The sequence below is a fragment of the Chroicocephalus ridibundus genome, chromosome Z, assembly GCF_963924245.1.
Source record: "Chroicocephalus ridibundus chromosome Z, bChrRid1.1, whole genome shotgun sequence".
NCBI lineage: Eukaryota > Metazoa > Chordata > Aves > Charadriiformes > Laridae > Chroicocephalus > Chroicocephalus ridibundus.
The window spans coordinates 33,372,124-33,396,957 of record NC_086316.1 but is presented as its reverse complement, the minus strand read 5'-3'; the positions used below and the strand labels follow the sequence as shown (position 1 = coordinate 33,396,957).

Genomic DNA, 24,834 nt, shown 5'->3' with positions numbered 1-24,834 from the left:
GTAGACTGAAGAGAAGATGAGTACATTTTAAGTATCTTTTCCCTATGTTGACAGAAAGATCCAGAAGTTACATTAAACCAGCAGGTACACTAAAGCATTTACCAGGATGCAAGTTATCAACCAAAATCAGAAACAGTAAACAATAATAAGCATTGAAGTCATATGTCAAAATGTTTTTTCTTTTTCTTCTGTACTTGTTGAAATGTTGCTAACAGCAACATTGATGGTGGTCTCCTTGAGGTTGCAGGTAAACATTTAGAGAGCAGGAATTCACATTTATATATTTTTCGAACTTAAATTTAGTACATAAGAGTTCTCTATCATTTGGCATTGGAGCACCTCTGATACAAGGACAGGCTGAGGGTGCTGGTATTGTTTAACCTGCAGAAGATAACAACTGGGGGTGGACAATCTTATCAATACGTATAAATACTTAATGTAAAGAAGTAAAGACAACTGAGCCAGATTCTTCTCAGTGCTGCCCAGTGGAAGGACAAGAGGCAATGGGCACACACTGAAACACAGGAAACCCCATTTAAACAGAAGTAGGTTTTTTTTTTTTCCTGAAAGAGTAGTTAAACACCGTCACGGGTTGCCCACAGAGGTTGTAGAGTCTGCCTCCTCAGAAATAATAAAAATCAGCAAGGACTTGGTCCTGAACAGCCTGCTCTACTTGACTCTCCTTTGAGCAGGTCAACTAGATAATCTCCAGAGTTCCCTGCCTCTGTAGAGAGATACATTTTGGCTGAGATGATGGCTCCACAGATCAGTATTGATCAATTCTTCTACTGAACAGAAAAAAATTATCATCTGTTTGATAACCTCATGTAGTGACATAAAATCAGGCAATTGTACAAGTATACAACTAAAACATACAGCTGTTACTGTATCTATAGGACAGAACGAAAAATGCTGTAAAGGAAGCAAGCAAATTCTCAGCAGCATCAGCCACAGCTGGAATATAAGGCTTAAATACATGGTAGAGGGGACAATCAGCTGGCTAGCCTTTTATTTCAAAGAGGAAGCCCTTATCTCAGCCAGGCAAATACTGTGTCTTCTTTACCCAGTTTCTCTGTAGCTAACACTCAGACTGCATCACTCAGAGGCAGGGTCAACTACACCGTCTAACAAGGAGGGGCAACCCAAAACTGCATGCAATAAGCTCTGGGAAGAAAACATTCCTGGATTCAGGGTAAGCAATATGATACCATTATTCCTAACTATCTCCGATTTATAAGTGGGGGCCTGCAGGGGAGGCCTGGGCTGCTCCATACCGGGCACAGTCAGCTGCAACAGACCCATTGCAGGGCACCGCTGAGCCCCTCAGCCAAGATGTTGGTGCCTCTGGAAAAACATGGCACTGCGGTTGTGAGAGGAGTGGGGAAAGTGTTAGAGAAAGAGCCCTGCAGACACCGAAGTCAGCAGAGAAGGAGGGGAAGGAGGTGCTCCAGGTGCCAGAGCAGAGATTCCCCTGTCGCCCATAGAGAAGACCACAGTGGAACAAATATCCACGCTGCAGCCTGTGGAAGACCCCATGCAGGTGGACATGCCCTGGATGAAGCTGCAGCCCATGGAGAAGACACCACGCAGCAGCAGGCTCCTGGCAGGAGCTTCAGTCCCTGGGGAACCCGCACTGGACCAGTCTGCTCCTGAAGGTCTGTGCCCTAGAGAGACCCATGTTCTTGAACAACTGTATACCTTGGGAAGGACCCACATGGCAGCAGAGGAACCGTGTGGGGATGAAACAGCAGCAGAGAAGAGCTGTTACAGACTGACCACAACTCCCATCCCCATGGAGAGGACCCACACATTTCTTTGAAAGTCTGATTTTTTTCAAGGGTATGTTTTTCTTTAAAGAATGAGCATGCTTAGAAGCTCTATATAGTAACACTTTGGAAATAACGTGCTTAGGATGGAGATACAGGAAGACCAAACATATCACAAAGCTTTTTGTCTAAAGATTAATAGATTTTAAAATAAATGCAAGAGGAAAAGGCTTCACCAAGAATACATCAGAGAAATTAAATGAAACAAATACGATTAGAGTATTACATAATGTACTCTGTAAGTATATTACCAGAATGCATTGAGGTCAAGAAGGTCCAAGCTAGCCTCAGCTTGCATTTTAAGAACTGTCCATACTATAACTTGACTTGCTCATTTTTTTTTCCAAGGCTTCCAGAAAATCTTTAAAATCTGAATAGAATCAAAATAGCATCCTGCCATCTAGAAAGTAAGCTTGCAGGTGTCTGTGTACCCTCAGTTCTAAGGGCTCTCAGAGGAAACTCCAGCTCCTAACAGAAAGTTAGCAATGCTAGAAATCCTCTCTCATCATAAATATTAGCATGACATTATACAGGAATCCCTTGCTACTTGTTGCATTTGTATCCACGTTCCTTGAACACAGAGCTAATTAAAACAGCAGCCACAACAAGTGGATCTAATAAGACACTAATCCACCTTGACTAAGCTGGAAGACAAATGCACAGAGCAGCAGAAACTGTTGAGAAACAGAACACCAGAAGCACACTTACCTAAATTTAAGAAATCTGAGCTGGAAGAAGGCGGAATTGAACTTTGCATGGAAGGAACTGTACTAGCTGTAGATGCTGAGGTCGGATTAAGAAAGTCCCCAAAGAGGTCTGGACCAGACAGAGCTTGATTCTCTGAACCTGATGACATTGTGAATGGGTCAAAAGGATCAGCTAAAAAAGAAGCAGAAAACAAAATTATCTTATGACAAATTTTAGAATAAACAAAGTTGAAAAAGCCTTACTCCTCTCGGGGCACAAACAAAAAGTAGAGTTCATGTTGGTAACTGCAGCAGCCTTCCGAGAATTTTTCGTGGCAAAGCATCACCATCTGTCCCTCTCTCTAGACATCTGTACTTTCATGTTGATACAAAAAGTATTTCAGCCATACACAATATGAACAGCTACGTCTTTAAACACAAATCTTCAGCAAGGCTGCATACATGCAATAACATTGTTAATTTCATCCATGTAAGACACCTTAAATTTGAGTTCTCATCTGCATACGAACAGAAGAATTACATTTAAATGCTCTAATGCCACACCTCCAAAGAATTTAAACAAAACAGACTATTAAACTACTAAAAAGAACATCAAGTAAAACATTCATACTACCACTTTGACTTGAAGGCATTGGCGACTCTGAGGCAGAAAGCACCGTCAACTCAAGAATGAAAACCAACAGAAGCAAGGCTTTCAAGAGGTCTCTAATGATCACAACGAAGAAACAACTAATTGGAAGAGTATTTATAGTCAGCATGGGGTAACATGTGACAGTCAGGTGGAATCATGGCTTGAGATCTTCCTGTTTCTGCTGCCCTCTAGGGTCAAAATCCTTAAAAACCCAGGGACTCCTGCCAGATTCACTCAGAACCTGACAAGAAGGAATAATCTCGCCATAGTGTCCTAGCACATTCTGAGGTGATGGCCAAATATCCTCACTTCTGCAATTATCTCTCTCTTATCCAATTCAAAGGTAGAATGAAATACATACATGACTACTGCCCAGGTGTTTTAAGGCAGGAATAGCTAAAAAAAATTAAAGTAAAAAGTCTCTTTCATAGACTTTTGCCTATGTAAAAAAGGTAAATTAAGTGATTCCTCATAGACCACAGAAACAAAGTTCAATACTGAACTGCTTCAGAAGAAAGAAATATTTGAAATCACCTAAATGCTCTACAAAAACACTTTGCAGCTGTATGGAGATTAAAGCTTTTAGACCAAGTGCATTATGTTTGTGCAAATAAGCTAAAACTTTAAGATTTTCCCGGACAATTTGGCTAAAAAACCTTCCCAAGAATCTTACTGAATTATCTTCAGTCAGATAATTACTATTCCCAAAAGTTTAGTCATGTGAGAGAGAGCAAACTATCCATTGATACGAGGAACAGAACTTCTAAACTAAACCACCTTTTTTAAATACCAAATAGGTAGCAGTATCTAACTTGCTATCTATTAGATAGCAGCAATTAACATGCAGGATACAAAGCTAGCAACATAATCAGTAAAAACAGCAAGAAAACACCCTTTAGCAGTACTGTTATCCTACTGATTTGAACAGTAATCTACAGGATTTACAGTTGCCTAGCAGTCTTACATGATTAACACCGAAAAATCCCACGCAGACATTTGACCTAAGCAGCGTAGCTCTGTACCACATCTAATGCTATTGCTTTACATAAGGTGCAAAAAAGCATGAAGCTATTATAATTCTATGCTTTAGCAAGAGAAATTATTTACACTTGAATTTAGAAAAGGATCTAACATATGACATGTAAGGGAAGCTATGGATTCTTTAAGAATACTGAATCTCTTTTAATTCGAAATTTGGTAGTTTTCTGTTTACATGGTTTAAAGCTAATAGGATATTGGCAAAATAACAAAATACCTTGATACAGTACAGTAATTTCTCTCCTTCAAGTAGTAAAAATACCTATTCTATGCAATTCTTGCTATAGACCAACATGTCTTCAGAGTACAGATCAAGACATGGTATTCATTTTCTAAGCACAATGCAAGCAACAATTTCTATTTGTTAGCCAGCCAAAGAGTACTGAAGTTAAATTTACATACCTGAAGACATGGCTGCTGCTGAAGACGTACCCTGAGTACCCTGACACTGACCGCTGAAAAAGAAATCTGTTCCTTGTCCAAGAAGATCTCCAGTGGGCTCTTCCGAAATCTGTGATGCATTACCCACAAAAAGATTGTTCAACAAGTCTGCATTACTTGATGAAGAGTTTATTTCTGAGACAGGTTGTTTCTGTTCTGGTGAAGTATCAGAGTCTAATCCCAGTAAGTCTACATTTTCTTCAGGAAGAGATTTTTGTAACAGCGTAGATGGAGCTTCAAAAAGCAACTCTCCTTCTGTAGTAATAGAGTCTTTTTCATCAACAATTACTGTACTTTCTTCACCTGGAAATGCAGGGAATTCCTCATCTGAAGGCTCACTCTCCTCCCTGTCATCAGATAGTTGAACACGATCATTTTTAGACGAACTGTCCTCTATTCCAGTGTCCAGACCTTTTCCTTCTTGAATAAAAAGAAAACAGCTTTAGGTTATGAAAATTCTGTCAAGTAGGATAAGACAGAGTTATATGGTGAGATCATATGAAATCAATCCTTAATTAATCAAAGCTCACAAAAGAATTGATAAAAAAGGACTAACTATAGCCTACCACCTCTTTGTATAGGGCAGGCAAAGAGGCAGCTCACTACTATACTTGCCACTCTGCAAGGGCAGGTATTATGATTTCTTTCAAAATAAGACTGACTTGGACATTCATCACAGGACATCGTACCACTTACCACTCAGTAACTGCTGCGCCATTCAATGACAGCATAGGCAGTTACTGACATTTTTGCCAACAAAGCAAAACCCAGAAAAAGAACCTATACATGCACTATAAAGTTATATTTTCTCAGTCCATACATACTGATCCGGACCCCACTACCTAGTCTACTTTATTTCCTCTGTTCCTCAGCCAGCCTAAGTCGGTCTGTGGGAATGCAAAGGCTTCCTTGCAGACCTTTAAGATTTTTGCAGAAAAAGAAAAATTTAGTTCAGCATTTAAGTTACACACAGTACCAAAAAACATTACTTGGTGTTTATCCAAATGAAGCGGAATGACCACTTGTTAACCTGCAGAGCTCACTCTTTAAATAGCTTTTTCTCATGGTCTGGTGAAATGGCGTTTGCTGCTGCATGAGAAGGCAGAAGCACTCATTGGAAAGCGTACAAGACAAACGCACAACAAGTAGTTACTTCAGAGGAAAACCTGTACCTTTCCAGTCCAGAGAATGAAAGAAGTTATTTGCATCAGTACTACTGCTGTGTGTGGATTCTGTATCAGTAGGCACACTTTCTGAAGACTGCTCCAGCTGGGATGCCTCTGCTTCATATTGTGCAGTTGAACCCGGTTGTCTAGGCAGCTCTGGTTTCCCTATAAAATAGATTTTAAGCCAGAACCCTTATAAGAGAAACTTCTAAAACTCAGTTCTAGTCACAGCAGCTGGTATTTGACTTGCAGACTGACTGCTATAGCAAGACAACTATCTCAAAGTATCTGTTACCCTGCAAAGGCAAATTTCCACCCCCAGCCCCCTTTGAAATTACCCTTATTAAATATGGTTCAACTGCAAATACCGGTAAGACCCTATGTTCCACTATAACATTAAATTAAGTCAGACTCATAGCAAAACACTCAAGTATTCTATTTACATTTGTAGGAAAATGTAATTCACGCCCTGCTTGTACCAACCATCCCCTAAAATATGCAAGGCTATGAACAACATCTGCAATAAGGAACAGAACAAAAGAAAAGAGCAAATGCAGCTATAGAAAACAGAGTGTAAAGCCAGAGAAGAACATGAAGTTGTTGACAAACATCTCAAAGGAGTTATGTAATACACTGTGTGCTGTGATTAACTACTCCTTACATTTCTTTCTTTACTGAGATCAGACATTAAGTGACTTTTGTGTAAGACTGAGTTGGGCTGAGTTACCTACTGCTTACCGAGTTACCTGCTATATCACCTCTCAAAAAGGAGGTTTCCTCAAGGCAAATAAGACGACTCCCTAAATTAATATGTATTCATCGACTATTTGAAAAGAATGGGATGAATGCTTGGGAAAAAGCTTTTTTTCTAAATCTAAATACCAAACTGGTACAGCACTTTTTCATTCTCCTTCCACATACTGAGCTGTAGCTCACAGAGATGCTGAAATAGTCTGTCTCAAAACATACGTGAAAGATCATGATGAATGAAATAGTGCAAATCCATTCATTTTAATAAGGCAAGTTTTATAAAACCAGTTCACAGACTTGCTTTTGTCCTATTCCCTTCCCAGCAGTTTTAAGAAATATTTTCAATGGAATTTGAAACCCTTACATTCAATTTGTCAATTGGAAAAGAAAGTGACTTAAAAAAAAATACGAGTAATTTTTACAGATCCTCATTATCAATGAAACACCCTAACTTCAGTGACGTGAGCTGTGTTCACAGTAGGATTTTTAAAATCTATATAAACTAAGTTAAATAGAAAAGACCTAAATCATAATATAAACCCAACATATCCCACTAAAAAAAAAGACAAGACAGCAGCAACTACCTTGTATCAAAAGAAATGTAATTTAAGGTGTACCATGTTAAGAGCAGAGACTAAGATCTCATGTACGGTGTACTAAAATCACCGCAATAATCTCTGTCATGCTTTTTATTCTGGAAGCACAGAGAAGGTTTAAGAGCCTTAATGAAAATGTCAAAGCTAATTACTAATACCAGCAGAAGAAGAAAGATACTGAATAGCATTAACTGGAATTAACGCAGTCATCTACAGGTGAACCACAAATATGTAGTATTAAAAAAATTAAATGTCTGCTGGACTACATTATGAAAAGTTGCAAAATTGAATTACATTGCTTGGCTATACATAAGAAGGACCTCAATAGAAACATTTTTACTTAAGATCATTTGTGAGGATTTGAAATTATAATGGTGCCAGTTTAGCCAAATATAGCTCTTTCAAGACATTTTGCCTACAAATCTTGCCTGTCACAATTCCATTTGCTAAAATCCCTGCAAATAGCATATTCATAGCTTTAAAGCAAGAAAATGTAATGACAGTGGAGGTAAGACAAGAATAATTATAATCCATTACTGAAGGATAATTTATACTCCTTCATACAATGCAAATTTTTAAGTGATATTTACAAAAAAACACCTTTTAAATGTCTTTCACTTAAAGGAATGTCAGAAGTGAAACAAAAGCCTCAAACACTAAGTACATTAGAAACTTTATCATGTTCTTTATTTGTTCACGAGATTCGTTACCAAATTTTGATAAAATCTCTTGTTGTTCCTCTCGGGTGGAGAAAAGGATCTTGGGATTCAGTCCCTTTATATTCATGTTATCCCACGGTGGCTGTTCACAGCTAGGTCTATCTCTTGGCTCCACCTCTACTTCCAGATTGACTTGAAATAAATCAGGATATTTCTCTTGTATATCACAGGCATCCAGATCATACCTGCAAAGATGCATACAAGTAGATTCTTGATACTGATGGCTAACTAGATTAAATTCAGCGCAGTCGAAGACAAAACTTTAAAGCTGTTAGTATAAGGGTTCAAACACACTGTATTTGTTTACTTTTTTCATATATTTTAAACAGGTGGTATTTTGGTACAGAAATTTTTTTTTGTATCATGTACAAAACATTCAATTTCCTTGAGATGAGAAAACAAAAGAATCTTACTGGAATCAAAGTCATCTACTTCCTACATGGACTATATTTCTGCCCCCCACCATATGTTGGTTTGACAGGTTAAACAGTTTCAAAGAAAACTTCTTACAGTGTTCTACAAAAGGGTGTCAACATACTTGGCAAATTTCACTGTGGTGGCATTTCGCGGCACAAAACCTGTGTGGAACTGAATCTGAAACATCTTCATTGAAGCCATCTGTTGAAAACAAGGAATACAGGGAAACTGCTTAAGTCTACATGAACAGTACACACAGTGTTCTGCCTTTACTATAACGCAAAGTATTTTCAGTATTAAAATATTTTACAGTGTTTGTTTTTCTACTATTTCAGTTTAACTCCATGTACACTTCATCTTGATAGACTTAAATGCAGTTTAAGACAGAACATAGGTAAATCCATTACTGCCAGAAACAAATCAAAAGACCTTGAACCAGATAGGTCTCATCACTAACCTCAAACAGACTATCAGAGTCTATTAAATATTTCCAGACCCCGTTCTACAGGTTGAGACTGCATGACCTTTATTACTTTTCTAAATAACATACACTCAGAAAAACTCATTGTGCAATACTTTAATCAAGAAATATACGTCATACATAAAGGATTTCATTCAGAAGAGTTTTAAATGTAGCACATTTAAAAGGACACTTCGTAAGACATGCAGAGTTCTTTTTCCTGTGCAACTTCAAGTCAACTATTCACCCCAGATGGTATAGAGCTTTTCCAAACCGATTCACTATAACCATTCAACTTTCCCAACTCTTTCTTCTGTTGACAGGAAAAACTACTTTCCCATGCCTGATCAGCATATGCGAGAGTCCAGAAAATGCTACCATAGAAGATTCGCGTAGCTCCTGGTCTCGCACAAATCCAAGTTACATCAAAATGATAAATCCACAATGTATTTTTTCCCTGGCTTTAGCTACACCACACGCGGAATTGTCTTCCCAGTCCTTTACAAAGGAAGTCACACAGTACAGTCCAGTAAATATGATAGACTAAAATTGAATTATGAAAGCTTTCCTTGTAAATGAGCATTTATTGAACACCATAACCAGAAGTCAAGCAACAGGGAAAGCACTGCCAGCAGGTTGAGGGAGGTGATTTTTCCCCTCTAACCAGCATTGGTGAGGCTGCATCTGAAGTCCTGTGTCCAGTGCTTGGCTCCTCAGTACAGGAAACATGGGCACACTGGACAGAGTTTCTCTGATCATCCATCCCTACGCTGAACTACATATGAAAACCCGAACGCTCTATTAAATCAGTTTTCTGTCTGCTATGCAAGACATTTCCTAGGAGATAAACTATATCCTCTCTCAAATTAACTGTAAGCAAGTGGGAGACAATCACAAAGACCAGCTCTAGGCACTTAATACCAATATTGAAATGTGGTAGTTCATCTCCTTAAGAGTTCTGCAGAGAGCTTCAGGGGGCAATTTAGAATATCGACCCATCAAAGCTCCAAACCAGGATCATCACAAACAGTGTTACTGTATCATGTGTTACAGCAGATGGATGAGAAAATTCTCACCTTTTCTGATCAGTGAATAAATGCTACAGAAACCACATAAAAAAACCCTATCAGTGAAACTAAGATTGCACAAGGAGTATAAGCTAACTTCAGCTGAATTTTCCCCAGTTCTATGCCTTCTTCGCTGATGACCTTGAACCACACACTAGTTACTTTTGTGCATTAGAGAATCTTTTCACTGAGCTTTCAGTTTTAGGGTGATCTGGAAGTTCTGGCCCATAGCACTGTAGGGACATTAAGAAAGTCTGGAACCTCTGCAACATGACAAGATTTGACACTCATCTTCCTACACACAAAGCAGAAAAAACATAGGGAAAATAATTTATTTCAGTAATAGTAGATATGTATGAATATGCTTGTTTCCTCCATGTTTCCTCCACTGTCTGCAGAACCTCTGGATCAATTTTCACAATGCTCCAAGTTATCCTAAACTTTGCACTTCCCCTTCCTATCTTTTATACAGATCTCCAAGTTTAATTTGTGTTACTCATCTGGAGGAAAAAAAAAAAAAACCAAAACCCACAAACAACAATGCTGCTTTAAATTTGAAGACAGGCTTCATTAGCAAGTTTTTTTTGTGATTTTTTTGAAACATGCATTCTCCCTAGGAGAACAAAGACCAGTAAGAAAAAACAGTTATAAAAACTCAACCTGACTCTAGAAATAGGCTACAAAACCACAGGAATTTTTCCAGCCTGTTTTGTACAGGAAGTCCCTGGAATTCCACTTTTCTATTGAGTAGTATTTTCCCTTGGGTTCCAGTTTGTGTGTACAGAACTAAGAAGTTCTGGCTTGTTGTGCAACTTAACAGATTAACAATCACTGCCTCAAAAAACTGGCTAGAGGTCTTCCTGAAAATATAGTAACTATCACTATTGAAGTAATTTCCAGAAATGCCTACCGATAAATGCAGAGCACTAAGAATGGACATACTTAATTGGTCTTGAAAAGGCTGAATTCCTAAGTACATGAAAACCTCACACATTTCTTTGAAGAAAGAATAGCAAATAAAGCCATGTACTTAATGAGATCACAAATACAAGCTGATACAAAACTGCAACAAGAAAAAGCAAATCCTCCACTTAGGCTGCCAAATTTATCATTACCTTGGCTTGTAGTCGGCCTCCTAGTGTTGACCTGGCATGATAGATTACAATAAGAACATCTCCCTGGACTGTTATGCCTAGTGGAATTACTGCTTTTCCATCTTCAATTTTAAACTCCCTGGAGAAGAAACATAACCACATTTAATTTCATTTAAAAAAAATAGTGCATTACCTTACGTTTAGTTTGGTGTTTCCAAGCTCTTCAATAGCAAGCCATGAAAATGCGCTTCAAGTTCTTGTTAAAGAATTTGCTCTAAATAATTAAAACTCAAAAGCTGGTCTAAAAAGAACAAGATTAACAGTTGCCTACAGCAGAGCAACAGACTTATTTAGACCCACAGTTCTCAAATCAAATACGGGAGAAACATGTCTTCAAGGAGCTGCTGGGAAATGCAAGAGAGAATACTATGAAGAAAGCTGTTCCAAAGAAACGTGCAGGGAGAACTGTAGCTGCATTGCTGTGATACGTTAGGACTCCCACTGAGGGACAGTGGTAGAGAAAAACAGGGGAAAATGTTATTATAAGACCCCACACCTGGTTCTGTTCCTGCTCTCTTCAAATTCACTAAACTGCTTACAGGGCTTGGATTTACAGGAAAGCTAGAAAGACTCTGGTATTCTCTCATCTTTCCTCTGTGACTACCCACACCAAGTGCTGCTAGTACCATTTGCAATTCCTGTGCTGTATTACAATAGCAGACACAACTGTACAGGGGCTAATAAGCACTCCCTTTACAGCTGGCATGCCTGGGACATCCTTACTGTTTCCATGATTGAGACATGATGTTCAATTCAGTACATGCACACCAGGGATCAGTCTTCCTAGCTTATACCACACGGAGTGAGAGGAAAGAGTCTAGCTCACCTCTGCTTCCCAGTGACCACTGTGCCACCCCACCATCAGCCCCACTTTCTGCAGAAACAGATCCAAGCTGCTATAACCACATTGTCTCCTCCCCGTGATTTCTCTTTCAAGATCAGCTCTTTCAAGACAGAGGAGTTGTTCCATATGTTAAAGAAGTTTTTTGCTCAACTGGCACATGCAAAATCATGCTTTCTCCTCACAGTGAAGACTTCGTATTTAAGTTAGTCTAGAAAAACATAATGTGCTGTTTCAGAGCAAATCATAACCTGTACTTACTTCATTTTGTCGTATTCCTGGGAGGTGGTAGTTACTCTCTCATCTCCCACATAAACTTCACAAAAAGGCCTGCAGCCATTACGCTGCTTACTGAAAAGAGGAACTGGAGTCATGATGATTGATCTGACAAGGATGGGCTTGCTGTGAGGAATAATGGGCTCTTCAGCCATCATGTCACACATGTATTCGATGTACCTGCCAAAAACCAAAAGGTACGCATTTAGTCAGAGAACCAAACTCTAAAGATGGGTGAACACACAGGTGAGCTACTTCTTTTCACATCCAGCCACTAAGCAGTGACAAAAGGTAACAATAAAACATTGGGAACACTTTTACAGCACTTCCAGCAAACAGATTTTCAATTCTGATAGAATTTCACAGAAGTAAAATGAAATAGAAACACAGAGAAATATTTAAGATCCTTAGCTTTTTGGGGTTGAGGAAAAAAAAAAATCTCAATTTAAGGACAGCAACACGGTTTCTGTACAAAAGCGTGGTGGCTGTATCACAACAGAAAAATACGCCCAGAAAACTGAATACAGCACTGCATATGAAGTCATCTGCACCTGTGTCCCACTTTCCAGACAACTCCAGACATTGCCTTAGGTCTGTAGTTTTACATATATTCCCTTGTAAAACAAACTAGCCTAATCTTTCCAAAGGCCAAACTAGGCTTCACCAAACTAGAACTATTTTGTATCTTACACGTAATGGATCCAAGTTGCACAGCAGTCCTGAAGTTAGTAGCTCAAAGCTTCCTAAAGCCTTTAAATTTATCCTCATTAATATAAGTTATCTTGTAGAGGACCCATTACATATACTAAAAGTAAATCTGTCATTTACACTTAACTAATCCTTACTTCTCGCCTTTCCAAATCTAACTGGTTTTGTAGGAAATACCCTTACTACTGGTGTCACTCGCTACTGAGACTTTATTGCTGTAAGATCTATCAAATTACATCAAGTGATTAGTTTAAAACATCTGTCAAAGTATATGAAAGTCAACTCTGCATGTACTCCTTTAAAAGCAGAAGGCATTCGTACCTAAACATAAAAGATCGACAGAAACCATTATTGGTCTTTCCACAGAACTTGCAATGTTATGACACAGTACTGTAATAAACCAGTAAACATGGAATAAGTCCTACACAGATGGAAGAGGATTTTATACTTCAGAGCATTCAAAAGCACTGCAGAACCTTGTTTTTACTCCTAACATTTTTCCACTACAGGTCATACTTGACTCACTTTTGATAAGAACATCATGACTAACTTAAAGGCTCACAAAATTCATGACTATTTTCTCTAATCACGATACATCTGTTTTTCCAACTATTCTGTTCAAACAGACACTACTGAAATAATTTTCCTTCCTAAGAAGCATCCTGTAAAAATAGTAGCATATTCACAATTTCATAACTACTTGCTTCAACAGTACCCTACAGACTGATACTGTACCTTTTATGAGAAGGCCAAATACCAGGAGGACAGCGTTTCATACTGAACATATAAACTGCAGCTTCAGCAGTGGTGAAGAGACGACAGAAACACAGAAAAGAACAAACTACAACAGCAGATGCTGCTCTTCCATCCTACAAAAAAAAATGTAAGTTTGTTATTAAACCTAATGGAAAAAGCATTACAGAAGTTACTGAAGAACATGATCTCCTTATTTAAAGTAATGAAATCCAAGGTCTAGTGCAATCATTAGATTTGAAGTTTGTATCTGAAAAAAATGTTTTCATTTGATTTTCACACAATACAAAAGAAATTACATATCTGCCACTCCAAATGTGAATAATTGCTTTAGCTTAACACTGTTTGACATTTCCAATTGATGTTTACTACCTTGCTATCACTAATACCTGGTTTTGTTTCCTGGCTGCTACCTGAAACCCCCTTTCAAAGCTATTTTTAGCTGATAACCATGGACTTCCACTACAAAAGAAGTCCCAAGATTCAGAAGAACTAAGCCACACCAAACTCTTCAGTCTTCTACTAAAATTGCCTGAGATTAATAGCTTAATAATAGATTACTAAAACTAAGACAAGGAAATTAAAACACTGAACCTCTTTCTGCAGGGACTACAGCTACACACATCCCAGATTCGTGCCTACACTGTAACAGACTGAAGATTCAGAAGAGGTAATGGCTGACAGAACAGGACTTCTCAAGTTTTTCTGCTAACACCACCAAACGTATTTTTTTGTAGTAATTCGGCATATGAGCGTGGAAGTGGGGAAGAAGGAAATGCTTTTCCTCAACTTGTTTTAACAGGCATTTCTTTCAAAGCTAGGCATCTATTCTAACCATTACTTAGACGAATTAAAAGAAGGTCTGTGAGCACCATAAGAGCCAGAGCCTTAAAGAGTAGTTCAGCAATTTAATATTATTACTGCTGGTGTAACTAGCAAGCCCAATGATTTCCAGAAGTTACTAAACTAGTCTATGATTCTATGGGCTGGACCCTGCTTTTCAGTTAAATTTCAGACAGATGGAAAAAAACATGGTCCCTACCCTGAGATGCCCACACTTAGGACAAAACATTAATGAACAGAAAGGAAGAATGAAACAACATTGATCAGCATGACAAGCAGTGACTTATGTATGCTTGCGTTACAAAGCCAGCTCCAAACTAAAGCACCACACCAAGGGGGAAAAAAAATCATTGTACAAAGAGGTCAGCAAGCAAGTCACAGTAAATGCTTTGCAACTGTGGCACAAAGTCAGAAGACAACTTTACAAGACTTTAAAGATCACTTGACAACCAGAAATACATAATTCAAAATAAAGAGCATCTCATTCATTACCAAGCAAATCTGATAACAGAATCTTGCATTTCAGAAAGAAGCTTGATAAGTTGCAGAATGGGACCAAAAGAAACACTGTCTCATCTCTAGATGGGAGTAAGAATTTCAATTTTTCCCTGTATGTTTTTACAAGGATAATGAATCTTGGCTACATAAATAAGCAATCCTCAGGCATTAAAAAAAATCAATAAGGCAGCAATAAAAAACAATGATCGGAAAAAGCTAGATTTTGAGCATAAGTTTGTCACAAAGAGTCAAAAAGCTAGAAGAGTTTTCTGTCTAAACTATTCTGAAAAGAAATAACCTTCATAAAAGAAATTACGCATAACTTTTCCTAGTGTGCCTATAATTATCTTAGCTTGGTTCATTTAAATACAGGTCAAATACAGCTATCTGAAGGAACACGTAATCACACTTAGAGTGCTGCCGTTACAAGTCTCTTTGCCATTAAGTTCTACCAAGATGACCTTGTACTCACACCTTCTTAAAGCTGTGCAAGTTTTCAAGGATGACCATCACTGCATGGCCCCAAATAATTACACAGAGCAAAGCGGTTACTGCAGATGTCTAGGAGTTACTCCAGCCTCTGGCATATATGCTACAGTCTTGTGAAATCAGCAGAACAGGATGCCCATTAAAAACAGATCCCTGTCATTGCCAGACCAGACTCAACTGTAGCTGAAGTGGGGAGCTGCCATTTAAACCTTGTTTTCAACTGCTTGTTCTCAACTGGATCATTCAAATTACGGTGTAAAAATCTAACAATTCACTGCATTAATGCAAACCTCTAGAGTAAAGATCAAAAGACCAGGAAGCCCTATGTAGTTCTGAATCCTGGCCACCTAGAGGCAGTATTTATAAGAAGCAACTTTCATGTTTTGTTATCCAAGAAAGTGTATTAGTCTAAAACATTCTACCTCTACCAAAGTATTCTTTTCAACCCAGATTTCCTAGCTTTTAAATCTACAAAAATTTTCAGCTAGACAAATCAAAGGCACATATTGCAGCTGTCATCCATTTCTGGTAGTTCTGGTATATGCTCTTTGCATCACATCTAACATGCAGCCTTATATATATACACAAGATCCCCTTACACCTGAGGAATGAATGAGGAGCCTTAAACAAAACATTTCAAAGGAAAGATGTTACAAAAACTGCTGCCAAGTCATTACTTCTGCTTCTATCATGTGATCACTTCTCAGTATCATGTGATACTGAGATACTATAAGTATCACTTTTTAATACAGAATTAGATTCTTAACCTCACAGCAGCCATGAAAATCCCATCGGTTTTCAGGAGCTGGCATTAAGTGATCTTTTGCTTGCAAAACTCTGTCTAAGGAAGCACACTTTGCCAGATTAACAAATCATCTTTCAGCGCTCTGACAGTGATATTCCATATAAACTACTATACCATATCAAAGGACTGTTTTTTGAATGCTTTCCAGCAGCACCATATGCATTGTAACAGCTGTCATGTTTCTCTTTTTACTGTGCAGGAAAATAAGAAGCTCAAAATTTCTCATGCAATTCTCTTACACAAACATGACAGTAACCTCATGTTTTCAAATCTTGAGCACAGTGATTATTCTTTAAATTCATTTTTCCCCTCTATGTTTGACACAAGGTGGTTCTTTATCAAGAGTTTTCTTGCCATAGCAGTCTGCTGCCAGCAAAAGCAAGTTCCACCAAAAGTCTCATAGTCAGTTTCTGCAATTCTTCTGATAGAGATTACATTCTAAATGGACAGTAGTGGGAAATGCAGTGTACATCCATCTGTTAAGCTGAAAACAAGAACAAAAAACTAGAGCAAACACTGAAATAGCAGAGCGGATTCTTTCTCTGAAAGGCTACTTTGCTTTAATCCCTCTTATATACTGCCTTCTGTGCTACATTCAAGTTAGTGAGGGCTACATAACCCTACTGATTTGCCTGAGGATAAAATTTATGCAAATAATTCTCCTCAAGACAGCAGGATGGAATTTCCCCTAGGCCTCACAGTAAAGAAAGCCAGTAACATTCACAAACTGAGTTGATACTAGCATCCTTATTCAAAATTAAAAGCTGAATTGAGCAAAGCACTTCAGACTTAAGCCAGTTTCTTACAAGGCAGTGCACAATGCAAACGTTTTTCTGGTCCTGTTTCAGCCATAAATGCATGTTCTTGCATATGCTATAAAGATTCTGAAGATTTGGTGCTCGTCTTGCTGGCCAGCCACATTCAGAAACCTGCAACAAAAGCAACAGCAAAGGTGAGAAATAAGATTACATAGTCACATACATTTGCATAGCGTAAGCTGTGTATATAAGAGGCAATTTTACACTTCAATGCCACCTTCAGGTAGAAATTAAGCAAGATGCTCAAGAACAGTAATCTTCCAATGTAAGCACCACTTTATAGGATGAAGCACAATAAAACTCTGCTCTATAGTCTGCTGCACTAGAAGCATCAACAACTTGGAACTATCTGAAGTACTATCAGTACTATCTGAAATTTTCTTAGAACAAGAAATAAAGTAAAACAGCTTCCAACTTGATTTGTGCACATGTTCTCAAGCAAAACAAAACAAACCCAGAAAAAACTTGGTTTCCTTTTACATTTGTTCTTTATTCAATAAGCCTCAACATTTAAGCAATATTCCTTCTGCAATTAGTGCTACAAAACACTACCAAATAATCAGCTTCACTCCTGAGAGTTTATACTCTTAAAATCAGCTGTCCAGTAAGAATGCAGTATGTGAAAACTGATCCTTGAGCACTCGTAACACCTAAAGAGCAGATGTTCTGCCAGGACCAAGGAAACAACTTACAAAGCAAGCTTCTTCTATTTCATTTTAGCCAGGAGCCCAGTTGCTGAATGTGGAAGACCAAATTTTGGTATCAGCAACATGTTTTCTTACCCAGATAAAACAGTTCATTGGTTACTCTGAGATTAATTGCCTGAACTGACTATCACAAAAAATTCTTAATGAGATTATTTTTGTGCCAAGCTCAGGAAAAAAGTCTGAAAGAAACAGTCTCACACAGTCTCCTGTGGCTTTTCACTGTATTCTAGTATTTAATAAAAAAAAAAAGGGCAGTTTCAGAAAGTGTCACTTTGCAAGAGATTTAAATTGAATGTTCTTTTGTTTGTGTAAGCTTACACAAAGTCACCACTGAACAACTAAAAGCTAAGGCAAGCAGTCCTTTGTATTCCTGTTCATGTCAGGATTCAATGTGCGCCTCACTATATCTCAAATGTTACAATAGCAGTGAAGGAATCCTATTGCAGCACTACAGCTACAAATCAGAAAACAGTCCAGAAAACTAGGTGTACTCAAAAAAGCATGAACTTTTTTTATTTACTGTTTACTTTCTACTCAAACACTAGTTTTGTTACAAGAGGTACACCATACAACATTACCTCCTTTTCCTTTGGCTACGTTTTAAGCTCAAAATGTTATTGTTAGCAGAACGAAGGAGAGTACACAACCTCTGAGAAACCTATTCCAAGTAGGATTCAAAATTAGCAGAGAAGACTTCAAAACTACCAGTAACTTCAAGCAAGATTAAAGATATTTGTAAAAGTTCCATACAGATAGCATACAGCAAGAAAGCAAGAATATACGATTTCATAAATACCTACTAAGCAAAGCGTCAGAATTAAGAATTTCTGAAGCTGTTCTCCTCTGATCAAATTTAAGGCTTGTCATAATCATCTTTTGCGGCACTAATGGAAAACTAAGCTTCCTTAAAATCCTACGTGGCTGCTCTCATCCAGCACTGAATAATGAAGTTAAGTCAGTTAGTATTGTTCACTGTGCAGCTGGATTTCAAAGATGGACAGGAAAATTTTCCCCAATATATTTAAAGAGTTTGTTTTCCAAATAAAATAGCTGTCTGTCTTTGCTTTTAAAAAAGACAACAATGCTTTGTAGACACTTCCTAAATACTCCCAGCCAATAAAATGGGCAGGAACCTACAATGTTTTGACAAGTTATGGTCTACTATTACTTCCCAGCAAAACAAAGATTGTAAGAGAAAATGAATGTCAAAAAGATAAATGTAGATGAGAAGAGTTACAGATCACTGGTAGAGTTAGCTGTGCTCTTATTACCGTTCACAATATCAATACATCAGGAATATCAGGTTATAGGCATATACCCTGGTATCTTGCATAGCCAAAAGGCTTGCATAACCAAAAAAACATCCTCAGGGTAAATAATGGGCCAGTCACAGATTTTATCATTCCCTAAACAGAAACAGACAGCTTTGTAAGCTGAGGAATAAATCAGTTCACTCTGTCAGCCTCAGTGGGCTTTCCAGCAATCTTGTGCTAAAAAGCATTGCTAAAGATTTTGCTTTGTACGAGGTTTCCTGCATGATTAAGCTTTGCGTTCCACCTTGAACAGCCTCTGCCTGAACCTCGTACTGAATCATATGCAGATAAAGAAGCTGATTACCTCCACCGGGCAGTAATCATTTTTTCAGGTGTGACAATACTTTGTCTTGTCTAGAATTTTAAAAGGAAGGAAACGACAAGCACTAGACAGAATACATTAAACATACCTCAGCCTGACAGTTTAAATGAACGTGGATAACTGAAGTAATACTAAGAATGGCTCAGGAGGATAAGGCCCAAAAGGGGTTTCCTGTAAAAAATAATGCTTCTACACTCTCCTGTGGGCAGTTGGTTTTGTGGGGAAGGGACATGATCACTACAGACTGAGGTGAGGTCTCATGTGGCCAGTGCTAGACAACTCACAACATACTAACAGTCTCCACTGTTGACCTAATTACAGGACAGCTGAGGTGAATGTAGGAGCCAAAATCCAGTATCTCAGCACCTAACAAGCTATACTCACTACCTTGTTACTGAACTGGGCAAACATCTTCATTTTAGTACCAGAGAAACAGGCAGAAATGCTACTGGAGCTCAGCTAAGCTATACCAATACTTCAGGCAGTAGCAACAAGCAGTCAGCTAGGGCTGAGCCAATATGGAGTCAAGCAGTACGCAGTGGGACAAGGAGAAGGTCCAGTAAATAGGTTGTGCAAATCAGTCACCAAAGGAGTACTACCTTTGATAAAGGAAAACCTCTGAATGTAGGAGAGATTGACATTTAAGTAAGTTTTAATTATGTTAAGTATTCTCCATTTGAATCTGAAACATGTAAGGTACCCATACATGTTTTCAAAGATATCACTACCCTAGCAAACACAGCCTTTAATCAGTAAGATTAAAGATTAGTCTTCAATCAGTTAAGTTTGGATTGAAAGCAAAGACAAGCAGAATATAGGTTACGCTTTGATCTTGTGTGTATACTTACTCTTTTGTCATCTTTTTGATTATGCAGCCTCCTTCAACATATTTCACAATAAAAAGCTGAAGGTATAATCAAGACATTGTGTTGAAAGACCTTTTACAGAAATACACAAAAACTATACATACCCTATTATGGAATCTTGAAGGCCTGTATGTTCTTGGAGAGAGATTGTACACAGCATAGTGGCCAGGATGTTTAGAGTCCAGACATAACCGCACATCTTCTATGTTATTTTTTATGGCAGATTCTACACCTTCAGCTGGAAAGGACATCACTGAAGACAGAACAACAAACACAAGGTGAAGTATTCACTTTTTTCATATATTAAGAACAATCAGAAATTATTCTTAAGACAGACAGAATTATCATACCAGCAATTCTGGAAGTGATGTACGATATATCCAAATCTCCTTTTGCATAACTGAAACAGAACACATTGGAGTTAATACTGGGAAATAAAACCACTCAAGCTGTAAGTCTAAAACCCAGGTCTCTCAGGCTACACCCACCACCATGAATAACGTTTCATTTCTTCTATCTGAGGCTTGTTACCTCACACTTCAAGGTTTTCAGAATAGAATTTTCAGGATAAACATTTTTTGAATAGTTACTCATTTACATCAGTTGCAACAGAAGTATCTCTGGGGATTTTGTACAGATGCCTTCAATGTTTAACTCATTCCTCTAGCCCCTGCTTTTACTGATAAACATTGTAGGTAACAGTTTGAAAGCCTAATAAGGACGCCTTAACATCTTTAATGGAGGACATCATAATGCTTAAAAAACAAAAGACCATTTGTTGAAACTTTACATTTTACATGATGTAACTCTGTCATGTTACGACCTGGCCCAGATGGCCATGCTGCCCAATTTCCAGGTTCCTTATGAATAGAGGGTACCTGAATCTCTTTCCTCATTTAAATCATTCCTCCAAAAATTCACTGCCAAAACTCCCATAGTAAGCAAAGCATTAATCACTACTCATCTCTTTCTCGTATAGTTGTGCAGAGTTTCTAAGAGCAGCCTTTTGGAAAAATAATCTCCCAGTGGTTTGGTTTTTTGGGGGGTTTTTTGGGTTTTTTTGTTTGGTTGTTTGTTTTTGGTTTGTTTTTGGTTTTTTGTTTTTTGTATTGAGGTACATTCCCTTCATTTCTACCTAATCACCCACGTTATGCCAATAATTTACTATTTTAAAAGCATTATTTTTTTGTTCCTAGTGTACTTGTTATGTAGCAGGACAAAAAAGCTCGAGAAAAAGACTGAAAAGCCCTAGTGCAGGCCAACCCCCTTGAGTATAATCACATAGGTCTGCACTCCTGATTGGCAAAATAAGAACCTCACCTACAGAATTTGGCTTAGACATACCAAACTTAATTAAGTCAGTAGCATATCATCTACAGAATACCAAAATGTCATCACAAGATGATGATACCTATTTAAGGAATGCAGAGGTACTATCAAAGCAAAACTTTTATACCGCTATAAAGTTCCAAGACACTGCTTGAAAGACCAGATCTAGGATACCGCACTCAAGTTTTGAAACATCAAGACAAAACATTATGATTTGATTCCTTACTGCTTACTGCTAAACATGAAGAAGTCTGAAGGTATTGATTGAAATATTATTGAATTTACAATGACTAGGAGGAGGATAAGGCAAGAACAACAGTTCTGAAAGCAAGGACATTAAACAGTATTTGTCAGTGTCCTGACAATTATAATGATCCAAGGTCTCAAGAGAAACTGAAATAACCACACTGAATTTGAGAGTCTCACTAGACAAAGCACTAAAAAACTCAGCCTTGAAAAATCTTGTATAAGAAGGTAGACAAAGTGGCCAAATAAACACTATTCCAAAACTATCTGCACCTTTGGAAGGACACAACTTTATCACATAGATCAAGTGGTAAAACTGTTGCAGCAGAAATTTACATTCAGAGCTAATCATGATTTACTAAAATTAGTGAAAAGCATAGTCCTTTATCTGATTGAGAAGTGTCTCATGTTATTTGTTGCTTACACCCACCAGCTTCAAGCAAGAAAACATGCAGATCATACTAATGATACCAACTTTATTAATATCAAGATAAAAAACACCTAACAGAATAGCCTGAGAACAAAGAACCATTATCTCTCCAATGCTGTAACACTGAGGTTAAGCAGCAACTTGAAATATGCACAGAACTCTTAAGAGCAAAAACCAAACTGTCCTCACACCCATTCTCTTCTCTTGGGAACACTTTCAGATATTAACTTCTTACTAGCAACATCACTCAATTCAGCTTTGCTTTTTACATTTGTCTAAATTAAAATGCAACATTATTAGCAGCATGGATCTCAGCACACACACATTGCTGAAAAAGTGCAGCTTGGTACGTCAACAACAGACCACAGCTACATCAGGCTTGCTGTTTTGCAGTAAAAGGTCTATGCGTGTTACAACTGAAAAAGCTGCAGAATGTTTGTGCTGTCTTAATTAAAATTCAGCTGCTTAACTGCAAAAGCAACACAGGTCTCCTAAAACATGTGACCTTGTCCTTTAATTATTACTCCTTGAACTTTATTCTGAAGATTTCAGAGCTATTTCAGTAGTAAGACTTGAACATAAGATACTCTGTTTTTAGCGGAGTGTTTCATGTCAGACTGGTAACTGAGATTGTTTTAAATGGCAAGAAGGTGAAAAAAATGTCTATTCTTCACACTGCTAAGCATTGCTACACATTTCAAGATAAAACCCTGTAACTAAAAATGAGGAATAAGGTCCCTCCTTTCTTATTAACAGCAGAAATTTCATTTACATAGCAATGTTGCTGGCAGGTGATAAGAGTAGAAGAATATGCAAAATAATCAAGAGACTGCATGGAGAATTGCTCGCTTGTGACCCACATGGAAAATTCAGTGTAATTTTTAAGAGCTTAATTAAGCTAAACAGAAAAGCATGTTACGACACCAATATTTAGTCACTTTTCTGATGATACCAGGCTACTTCAAGGCCTTTTAGTGAGAAGTCTAGTGGGAAATATAGCGAATAAGATATGAATTCTCATTTTTCAAAATAAATACCCAAAGAAAATCAGAAGTTTTAATCAGATGTTAAAAACTTTTCACTGTGTAAATGGTTGTCACCAATCTTGCCAGAGAACAGCTGCACTTAAAAACCATAACATTAACAAAAAGATGATTCCAGCAAATTAAGTTAAATACAATTACATTAAAATTAACAATTAAATTCACAAAATAAACAAGTTAGCATATGAGGGATTGGAGCATCTGCCTTATGAGGAAAGGCTGAGAGAGCTGTGACTCTTTAGCCTGGAGAAGAGAAGGCTGAGGGGAGACCCTTATTAATGTTTACAAGTATCTAAAGGGTGGGTTTAAGGAGGATGGAGTCAGACTCTTTTCAACGGTTCCCAGTGACAGGACAAGGGGTAACGGGCACAAGCTGGAACATAGGAAGTTCTGATCAAATATGAGAAAAAACTTCTTTACAGTGAGGGTGACAGAGCACTGGAACAGGCTGCGCAGGGAGGTTGTGGAGTCCCCTTCTCTGGAGACATTCAAGACCCATCTGGATGCAGCCCTGAGGGATGTGCTCTAGGCAATCCTGCTCTAGCAGGGGAGTTGGACTAGATGATGTCTAGAGGTCCCTTCCAACTCTGAAAATTCCATGATTCCGTAACAGCACAAAATTCTACAACAGTGCATATTTACCTAGTATTACTAACAGCTGAAGATGGGAAAGAATAAAGAATGACAGACTAACCAGCACAGCCACAATGTGAGCATACAAAACATTATCTTCAGTTAAATAACACTCTGACACTGAGTGATCTTCCTCCTGACAACTCTACACTCACAAGAGTAGAAAAACATCTATTCATTAGCTGAACAGCGCCATTTTTGCAATTTATTTTTGAAGAGCCAGGAAGAAATACAGCACTGAAATTCACATCAACCTGTTGCCACTTGGTTTTGCTTCATAAAACTGAATTAATCATTCAACTTCCTAGTGCAACAAAAAGATCCATGAAATTAAACATTAATGCAGCTTCAAACCAGAAACAAAATTACCTTAGAAGCAAAGAAAGCTAGCAATAAAAGGCAACTAATTGTTCCCTAGATTACTAGATCATAATGTCTTCATTGAAAGAGACTATTCTGACAAAGCAAAACAAGATTGCTCCTAAGTTTTGCATGCTGTTTTCCATACCAGTGAACACTGGATACTTAAAACATTTATATATGGCTTTTCACAGGGCACCTGCAACCTGTATGGATGCAGACCTCAATAAGCATAAAAACTGAACAAGGGCACAGCACCATCACAAGCAAGAGACAACGAATTGAACAGAGGTGTGTTGGGTCCGCACAGCTGCAGAGTGAGTTATCAGGCACACACAGGCACATCTGCTGGAACAAAGTTCGCTTCTCTGCAGATGCTGCTCTGCTGTATCAGGCCCCTTCACAATGCACTGCAAGGCTGCTCTAAGTGATCATACACAATAGTACTTTCTTCTAGGTCAGTCTGTATCAATAGAGGGCTGAACCTCTGCTGTTGCTCCGTGTTCTCTTTCATCTAGCTATAAACTGTTCCTGCCTGACCTGAATCTGCAGTGGAGACTGCAACACCTGCAAGTGAGGTGG

General features: G+C 38.1%; 1 protein-coding gene across 2 annotated transcripts in view; it reads right to left on the bottom strand.

Annotated features, from left to right (window-relative positions):
- GAK (cyclin G associated kinase) overlaps positions 1–24,834 on the bottom strand; it is a 77,048-nt gene that overhangs the window by 16,462 nt on the left and 35,752 nt on the right. Inside the window, exons 12-22 of one of the 2 annotated variants that reach the window (XM_063319694.1) lie at positions 20,562–20,611; positions 20,316–20,464; positions 16,992–17,114; positions 13,533–13,666; positions 12,075–12,269; positions 10,934–11,051; positions 8,413–8,492; positions 7,866–8,059; positions 5,816–5,974; positions 4,605–5,063; positions 2,535–2,705 (exon numbers count right to left, since the gene is read on the bottom strand). In XM_063319694.1, the coding sequence (XP_063175764.1) occupies positions 2,535–2,705; positions 4,605–5,063; positions 5,816–5,974; positions 7,866–8,059; positions 8,413–8,492; positions 10,934–11,051; positions 12,075–12,269; positions 13,533–13,666; positions 16,992–17,114; positions 20,316–20,464; positions 20,562–20,611 (1,832 nt within the window). The remainder of the gene's footprint in view (positions 1–2,534; positions 2,706–4,604; positions 5,064–5,815; positions 5,975–7,865; positions 8,060–8,412; positions 8,493–10,933; positions 11,052–12,074; positions 12,270–13,532; positions 13,667–16,991; positions 17,115–20,315; positions 20,465–20,561; positions 20,612–24,834) is intronic. The other variant, XM_063319695.1, reaches the window with a different exon arrangement.